The sequence below is a fragment of the Sarcophilus harrisii genome, chromosome 3, assembly GCF_902635505.1.
Source record: "Sarcophilus harrisii chromosome 3, mSarHar1.11, whole genome shotgun sequence".
Classification (NCBI taxonomy): Eukaryota; Metazoa; Chordata; class Mammalia; order Dasyuromorphia; family Dasyuridae; genus Sarcophilus; species Sarcophilus harrisii.
In genome coordinates, this window is record NC_045428.1 from 594,003,710 (window position 1) to 594,012,954 (window position 9,245).

Consider the following 9,245-nt stretch of genomic DNA (forward strand, 5'->3'; position numbering starts at 1 on the left):
ACAGAGGATGGATAGTGCCATGGAAGATTATGAGAGATAGTGGAGGATAAAAAGGCCTGAAGTGCTACGGTCCATGGGCTTATGAAGTTTCTGATTTAACTAAGCAACCACTATAACAGAGATAATCTGATCCTATAGCCTCACTTGATCATGGAAGAAAGATTTCTTCCATTAACAATCCAAGAGAAAGATAATTATTGAGAACACAATTATTTACTGAGAAAGAATAGTAAGAACTAGTGTTACAAAATATCCCCTCAAACCCCCAAAATTTGGGGTGCATTTTTCCATAAATAGTTTCCCTGAAAGGAGTGGGTACAATAAAATGTAAATAAAATGGTAGTGAGAGGCCTATGTGGAGGATTACTCTAGATAAGGGTGCTGTAGAGGAATGGAATTCTGGAGAAGTATACTTGAAACAAGGATACTTACAACAAGGTGTTAACTCAGTGGAATTGATGAGATAATGGTTCTCTAGTTTACATATATTTAGTACTTAATATGGTGATGTAATGGTTCTCTAGTTCACACATATTTAGTATGCTGTAATGATGTAATTATAATAGGGCATTTAAGGGCAGAGAGAACTGGGGACACAGTCAGTCAGTCAGAGAGAACAGACTATGAAGGAGATAGAGTCTATTCCTGACCATCCCCATGGTGACTATCTTACTGAGACTAAGGCCCATCCTGAGGACCCCCAGAAAGCTAGCCCAGACATTACAGGGTGCCACCCAGATTCTGACTATGGATATCCTTTTTTTCCTGTTGGAAAATTCTCCATAAGTAGAGTTCACTATTGGGCTCTAGGAGTCACTATCATTAGAACTCAATACTGCCCATTTCTTTCAGCCATGAGCATCCATACTCTCTGCAATTGCCATTATTCTTCTTTGGCTGGATTTCTTCATACTCTGTAGGGATTTACACAACCATCAACCACTTCTGCCTCTGGTGATCCAACTTTGAGGTCATGTTGTTGAGTGGCAGAATTTCCTGATTCCATGGAACCTCAGAGCATAAGACCATGGACTCTTTGACTCTGAGAATCTCAGCATTTTAGACCAGGGAAATATGATGGATCATTGACTCCCAAGTTTAGTAGGAATAAGTGTGGAAGTTTCCAAAAGGATTTTTAGGTAGATAAAGAAGACAGGAAAATATGAAGACATTCAATACTAAAGCACTTAGAGAGCAACAGAGCATGTCGCATCTTGTCTTCTGACCAGCTCAGGCACATTCAAACTCTGGCATCTTTCATTCTTCTTGATCCTTTCTGGGATGTCTGGGGGTTCCCTGGGTTCATGGGAGCCTTTCCTCTCTGAAAACCCATCCTTTTCTCTCTTTCCTGGTAAGTTTTCCCTATTGATCCCAAGATCTCAGCTTTTTCTCTTGAGAGATACCTCTGAACCCTCCTTCATGAATGGAAACAGAAGGGTTGTCACAACTTGCCTTGGGACTTTCCCCACTTCCTTAAGCTTTAGGCTTCCAGGGATAAATCTTGTCATAAACATCTACTCTGGTGATGTCCAGTGTCTGGGGATAGAGAAAGAAATATTGCTGGTATCCCAGAATAGAGGTTTTGACTAAGAAGCTTCCTTCCCAACCATGACTTCACTTCCCTCCATTCTGGACCTATTCCTGTTCCCTGTTTCAGCAGCAAGACCTTTATCCTCAACCAGCATTTTGACCTTTCTCTTGATCCTTGACTGAGTCTGGTCCTTTTGTAAGTACATACCTGATAGGAACTCTCAAGTGGGACTTCAGGAAAAGCAGGAGAGGAGCCCAGGTCCTAGGGAAGGGAAAGAATAGCTGATGAAAGCTTCAAAGTCAGAGTTGGAAAGGAATTTAGGATTGAGAATGCTTGATCTAGAAGGAATTTTATAGCATGTTGTTACATGTCACATCAGAAAGGTCATAGAAATTTCTTAGTCATGAATTCCCTGAGTTAGAAGGGACCCCAGAAGCCATCTAGTCTGACCCAGAGTTCAACATCAATGTCTTCTATAACTTATGTGGCAAGTGGTCACCCAGTTTTTCTTGAAGATTCTTAGTGTGGAGTAGAACACCATGTCCCAGGCACACCATTAGTGAGTAAATACTTGGACTGAAAGTCAGAGGAGTGGCATTTAAATGGCACAGTGGATAGAGTACCAGCATTAAAGTTGGGAGGACCTGAGTTCAAATGTGGCCTCAGCTACTTAACACTTCCTAGCTGTGTGACCCTGGGCAAGTCACTTAATCCCAATTGCCTCAGCACATGAATGAATGAATGAGTGAATGAATAAACAGATGAATGAATGAATAAGAAAGAAAGTCAGAGGAAGAAGATTTCAGGTCTGGACTCTGACACAAAATAGCCTTGAGAACCTGGTCAAGTCCCTTAAAATTTCAGTGACAAACAGAATTCCAAGACAATGGGCTGCTTGTCAGTGTTGAGAATGGGAGCAAGCCACGTCAATGAAATCAGCAACTGGAATGAAATACACAAATAAGGGGCAATTTTCCTGGCAATAGGGAGCTTGGAACATAATACTCAAAGGTTGGTGACACCTTGAACTGGAGTATTGTCTTGTTGGAGGGAAGAAATGGAAGTCTTGAAGAAAGAACACTTGCATCTCATTTCTGGGAAGATTTCCAGACATCAATGCTCAATTAACCTCTACAGATTCCATTCCTTTCTCCCTATTTTGCCCTGTAGGATGAGGAAGGTAAATTAAATCTTTTCCCCACATGTCATGCCTCCAAAGAGTTATCAGGTTCCATTTACCACTACTTTTCCTCCAAAAGTTTCCCTTCTCAGACTGGTCCCCAAGAAGATCTCTTCACAATGTTATGAAATAGTTAGTCTTTTTTACCTTCCTTCAGAAACTCAATAGCTAATCATGGTGCTCTAATGATCCTAAAATCTCTTAGGCCCATTAAAATCCTAAGTCTCAGGGCCGGGAAAAATCTGCAGATCTGCATGAAGGGGCCCGTCCCATTCCTTGACAGATACCCCAAAGTGTTGGAAATGTTTGAAAGAGTTCCTCTATCCCTACCTGTGCAGGCAGAAGTGAACCTTGTAGGCAAATATTGTTTTCATATAGGGTGATGTCCTCACCTGGAGGGAGAGAAATTCAGACAGATTTCCTTGGCGAATCCTGAGCCTGAATTCCATGAGGGATTGACTCTTCCTCTTTCCCACCTCTCTCTCTTCCCCCCTCCCCAGCAAATAGATGAAGAGGATACAGAAGGATTCCTTCTCCCTCCCTTCTCCTTCACAGAGAATCAGTCAATAAGCATCCATTTAGTGCCCACCATGTAGCATGTCCTGTACTAAGGATGAGCAAACAAAGAAAAGCAGAAAACAGTCCCACCCCTCGTGGAGATTATTGTCTAAAGGATGAGACAACTTACAAACTGTGGACAAACAAGGTATAGATCAGAGAAATTGGAGAAATCATCAACAGAGGAAAGGCACTAGAATGAAGGGGAATTTCAGTAAAGACTTGTTGTGAAAAGTGTGATATTAGCTGGCACTCAATGGAAGCCACAAAACCAGGAGGTTAAGATAATATTAGGAGAAACTTCCAGGCAAGTGAATGAATGAATGAATGAATGAATAAAAAGAAAGTCAGAGGAAGCAGATTTTAGGTCTGGACTCTGACGCAAACTACCTTGAGAACCTGGTCAAGTCTTTTAAAATTTCAATGACTAACAGAATTCTAAGACAATGGGCTGCTTGTCAGTGTTGAGAATGGAGACAAGCCAAGTCAACCTGATAAGATGCCCAGGAAAGAAATTCTTGGATCTCTTTCATCTTTGGTTCTGAGGTTCTGTGGTTCTAAGATTTTAAAGATGGGATGTGCACACTCAGATTTGTTAAGATTTCAAAGTCTTTGGTTCGGAGAGCTGACCTTCTAGAATATGACTCTAGATGGGTCTATCATCATCTCCACTCATTTCTGAATCTGTCTTGATGGAAAGAATAAAGAGTTCCAGGAAAATATAAGTTCGACAAGGGCAAGGAATATGGCATCTTGATCTAATGCTTGACTCAGTTGACTCATCAAGGAAAGGAGGTGACCAGAAGTCACAGGATGGCAGCTTTGGAAAGTTTTTTTTTTTTTTTTTTTTTTTTTTTTTTAAGAAGGGCTTCTCTCCCTAAGTATGAGAGACTTTAGAGTTTAGTTCTTTGGCCATGGCAGCCCTAGGTGAGAACAGAAACAACACATAGTGATTCTCAAACTTAGCACTAATTTGCATTTGAGCAATGATTTGGAGATATTGAGGTGGAAGGGTGTGTGGAGGCTACCTACTCCAACCCTATTTCTATACATGAAAAAATTGTGACATTGGAATTTTTGATTGAGTGCCAAGTCAGAGGGTGAGCAGAGTAAGTAGAAAAGGGAGTAGAAAGTGTTGAGAGTCACCATCCTTAAACCCTGCATAAATGCAATTTAACTCTAAATCCTCTAAATATCAGGGATTTGATACTATCTAGTCAATGTACAACTTAACAAATACTCTTAAGGTGAATTGAAGGGAGAAGTATTTGCAGAACTGAATTGTATGAGGCTTCATAGTCAGAGAAAAGCAAGGAGAGTGATCCTCATTAGGACAGCTCACAGGTTCCTTGAAATAAAGAAAGGAGATTATGGTTGAAGCCATATCTCCCAAAGCCCTCATTAGGTGCTGCTTTCTTTTTATGCTTTCACTTACCATGTTTGCGTGCTGAATGGTTCTTCTCTGAACCTGGTATTTGATGGCCCTTCAGAAAGAACAGAAAGAACAGGGACTGTCATTAGCAAGCAAAGTAAAGATTTCCCTGAGCTAGAAGGGACCATTGGAGCAGCATCAAGGCTTGACTTTGGATACAGTCCCTTAATTGTATTGTCCCTTAATACAATATGCTCATTGTTAGTTTCTTTACCTATAGGTAGTATTTATCTCTGCTCATCTGACTCTTGCAGATTGGCTCTGCCTCAGTGGACTTTTTCTTTGCTTTGTTTCTCATTAGGTTGGGAATAATAACCCATCTCTTTTCTCTCTGCAGCACCTTCCATTCTTTCCCTCTTTACCTTCTTGGAAATCAATCTCTGTTGAGGATCCAAGAAAAATGAGGTCTAGTCTCCACCCCAATGGGGAAGTGAATAACTCTTTCCAAGAGGCATTCCAGTATGAGGGATGGAATAGGATAAATCCTAGAGGAGAAGACCACCCAAGGGAATTAATACTGAAAAGTCAAAATTTGGGAAAAAGAGAGAAAGATCAAGTTCAAAAGAGGGTACAGGGTGTAGAAGACCATGCTGGTACTTCTCCCCATTCAGAGAGACAGACTAGGAAGGAGGACAGCCAGAGGAAGCATTATTTTTTTACCTACCTGTCCCTGAAGAAGTAGAAATAGATGAAGACCCCAAAGAGAGTAGCTCCAATTAGGATTCCAAACACAATGCCAGTGATGGCCCCTCCAGAGAGTGAGGAGCCATTACTCACTTCAAAGACTTTTCTGTTTTGGACAGAAAAAAAGTGTTTTGAGGGGCTCCAACATGAAGTACCTAGCACTTTGCACAGTGTCTGGTGATGTGTTTATTCTTAAAGGCTTGATTGATGAAGCAGACTTGGCCGTTGTTCAGAACTCGAACGACCCTTTGGCAGGTTCCCTTTGTCAGGTGTCTGACAGACAATTGATGAATCTGAATATTAGACAAGCTCATTACACTCTGCATAGAAAATCTCTGAATTCATGATTTTCTTTCCATATTGTGCCCACGATTTCAGTGGATGCCCCACCCTCCTCCCAGTCATCCAGTTTCACAGTGGGACCTTTTCTCTCCTGCACACCTCTCATCTAATCAATTTGTTGTGACAGTTTCCCTAATGGTAAAGTTATTTGCGTTGTTCTCACTTGGAGAATATCTCTCACATCTACTCCCTCCTCTCAGCTTCTACTTATAGAAATAGTTTTTTTTTAAAGCAGAAGAAAAGTGATTTCTTCTATTGAAAATATGCAAATGAGAAGTGTTTTTAATTGCTCTTTTTCTCTTGAATCCTCCTATTAGTTTTTTTTCCTTATTTCACAGAAAGTCTAAGAGGGCAGGAGAAAAATCCATTTTTATGGTGCCTGTTACATAATAAGAATTTAAAAGTGCTTATTGATTGATTGGACCAGGATTCATGAGACTTCAAATCTCTACTAATATTTTGTGTAACTTTGCTCAAGGTACACTTTCTTCATTTGTTTGTTTTTCCTCAATAGTATTTTATTTTTCCAATTATGTATAAAGATAGTTTTCAACATTCATTTTAGAAAGATGTTGAGTTCCTATTTTTCTCTTTCCTTATCTCACCTCTCCCAAGATAGCAAACAATCTCTTATAGTTTATACATATACAATGATTTTAAACATATTTCCATATTTGTCATGTTGTGAAATAAAAATTGAACAAAAGCAAAAAATATGAGAAAGAAAAAGCAAAAAAAAAAAAGTGAAAATAGTATGCTTCGATTCACATTCAATCTCCATATTTCTCCCACTGGAGGGGTGATATTTTCTATCCACCGGCTATTGGAACTGTCTTGAATCACTGAACTACTGAGACTAGTAATAGTTTTCTGACCAGTGTTTCTGCCTCAATTCTCTCATCTCTCCAATTCATTCTGAAGGTATGAATACACTGTCCAAATCTAGAGTTCCTTAAATACTATTCTTATTTTGTCACCTTTCTAATTTGAAAACCTTCAAATTACAGTCTCTCATATGTATTCCCAAAAGGTGGTGAGCTTGGGCAGAAAGGGTTCTAAGTTTCAATTCTGGAGAATTAGAATTCTGACCCTGTCACTTGCTAGCTGTGAGATCTTGGAGTTCCATCCCTTCTCTGAACATCAGTAAATTTACCTTTCCCTTTCTCCTCACTACTCTGACCAAACTCAAGCTCTCATCAATTCCCATCTGAATTTTTTCAATAGCTTCCTTAGGGGGTCTTCCTGCTTCCAGTCATTCTTCCAATCCACATCCTTGATTTTTGTATGCCAAGTGCACTATGTATTGTTACTGATTATTATGTTCTATAGGATGGGCTGAGGGATTCTCATGGAAATGAGATCACTTATTCTGGACAAGAAGAGAAATTTCAAAACCATCTTTGGCTCACCAATTCTTTAGAATTATTTCTTCATTTGTTTTTTATTTTTCTTCAATGTCCCTTATTGCAAATAATTTTTGTTGCACTGTGACCAGTATAAGTTGTGTTTTCTTTTTAGCATTTGTTTATGAAGATTGTATGCCCTGATGCATGGTCAGTTTTTATAAAAGTGTTACACACAGCAGAGAAATGTGCATGCTCTTTTCTATTCCTATACAATAATTACAAGGTATCTATCATTTCTATTTCTATACAATAATTACAAGAGATCTATCACTTCCAATTTAATAATATTCCACTCAAATTCCGAATTTTCTTTTCTTTTGTTCATATTTGTCTATTGTATTTTTGTACTTCCAGAATTTGTTTACTTTTTCCTTTAGTTGTTTAGATATTGTATTTCTTGATGTATAGTCATTGTTGATGCAATATCTTGTTGCCCATTGAACTTTTCCATATAATACAGCTTCCCTGCACATTTAAAATTTTTTTTGTTCAGCTGAAATGTGACAGATTTTGCTCCAGCCCTTTATTTTACCTTTGTGAATCTTTGTATTTTAAGTTTATTCCTTATAGACAATATATTGCTTCTCATCATTCTTTCTAATCCACCCTGCTCAGTTTTTCTTTTATGTGAGTTAATCTAATTTACATTTAGAGTTATAACCATTAATTGTATCTTTTCCTTTATCTTGCTTTCTAAATATTTTTCTCTCTTTGCTTGTGTGTGTTTGTGTGTGTGTGTGTGTGATGAGAGAGAGAGAAAGAGAGAGAGAGAGAAAGAGAGAGAGAGAGAGAGAAGAGGAGAGAGAGAGAGAAAGAGAGAAAGGGAGAGAAAGAGGAGAGAGAGAGAAGAGAGAGAGAGAGAGAGAGAGAGAAAGAGAGAGAGAAGAAGAGGGAGAGAGAGAGAGAGAGAGAGAGAGAGAGAGAGAGAGAGGGATGATGTTTGGAAGTCTTCCATTTCATTAAAAGTCTATTCCTTCCCCATATAATTATACTCAGTTTTGGGGAGTATATCATTCTTGCTAGTAGGATTATATTTTTGCCTTTTGGAATCTCATATTCCAACATTGGTACACCTTTATAATGGTGGTAGTTACATTTGGTGATTCCTCAGTACTTGAAAATTTTATTTTGGATTTTTTTCCTTTGGTCTAAAAGCTCTGGATTTTGGCTAGGAATTTATTTAGGATTTTTTTCTGGAGCAGAATTTTTACTATTTTTACTTTACCTTTTGCTTCTCGTGCTTCTGGATAGTTTTCTTTCATGATTTCTTGAAACCTGGGATTCTTTCTGATTTCTCTATAGTCTATATTCCAGGCCAATTTTTTTTTTTTTTTTTTTTTTGCATTGAGGTGCCTTATGTTTTCTTCTATATTTTCAATATTTCAATTTTGTTTTAAGATCTTTTATTGGATCATAGCTTTATTAATTTCTGGTTGGGTTCATTCTAACTTGCAAGAAGTCTTTTATTTGGGTAACTTTTGAGCCTCTTATACTAAGTTGTTAATTTTCCTTTTAAGTCTTTCCTCTATAGGTAGGAAGAATACCATGCTTGACTTGGAGTCAGGAAGGCCTCCATCCAAATCCAGTCTTATTGACTTCTCTGTGTGTGTCCCTAGACAAGTTCCTTAACGTCTGCTTGCCTCAGTTTTTTCATTTGTAAAATGTTATTAATAAGAGCACTGATCTTAGGGCAGTTAGGTGGCACAGTGGATAAAGCACCAGCCCTGGAGTCAGGAGGATCTGAATTCAAATGTGGCCTCAGACTCTTGACACTTCCTAGGTGTGTGATCCTGGGCAAGTCACTTAACTCCAATTGCCTCAGGAAAAAAAAAACAAACAAACAAGAGCATTGATCTCCTAGGATTGTTATGAAGTTTTTATGTTTAAAATGAGGTATTAATTGTAAAGTCCTTTGTGAACTTTAAAGTTCTATATGAATGGGATTTATAAAACAATCTTAAACTTAAAAACAAAAACAAACCTATTCTTCATTTTTTCCAGGAAGGCTAGTTTATCTTGAGTTCAAATTATATATTTCATTTGCAGCTTTGCTTGTTAATATTTTGGATTCATTTTCTCTCTGGTTTGTATATTTAGTATTCCTATCTCCAT

At 38.3% G+C, this 9,245-nt stretch overlaps 1 protein-coding gene across 1 annotated transcript in view; it reads right to left on the reverse strand.

The window, feature by feature from the left end:
• Nucleotides 1-518: 518 nt before the first annotated feature.
• LOC100927775 (carcinoembryonic antigen-related cell adhesion molecule 5-like) overlaps nt 519-9,245 on the reverse strand; it is a 22,701-nt gene continuing 13,974 nt past the window's right edge. The window contains 5 exon segments of the mRNA XM_031961664.1: nt 519-1,536; nt 1,739-1,792; nt 3,042-3,103; nt 4,705-4,753; nt 5,366-5,559. Coding sequence (XP_031817524.1) covers nt 1,515-1,536; nt 1,739-1,792; nt 3,042-3,103; nt 4,705-4,753; nt 5,366-5,559 — 381 coding nt within the window. The 3' untranslated portion in view covers nt 519-1,514.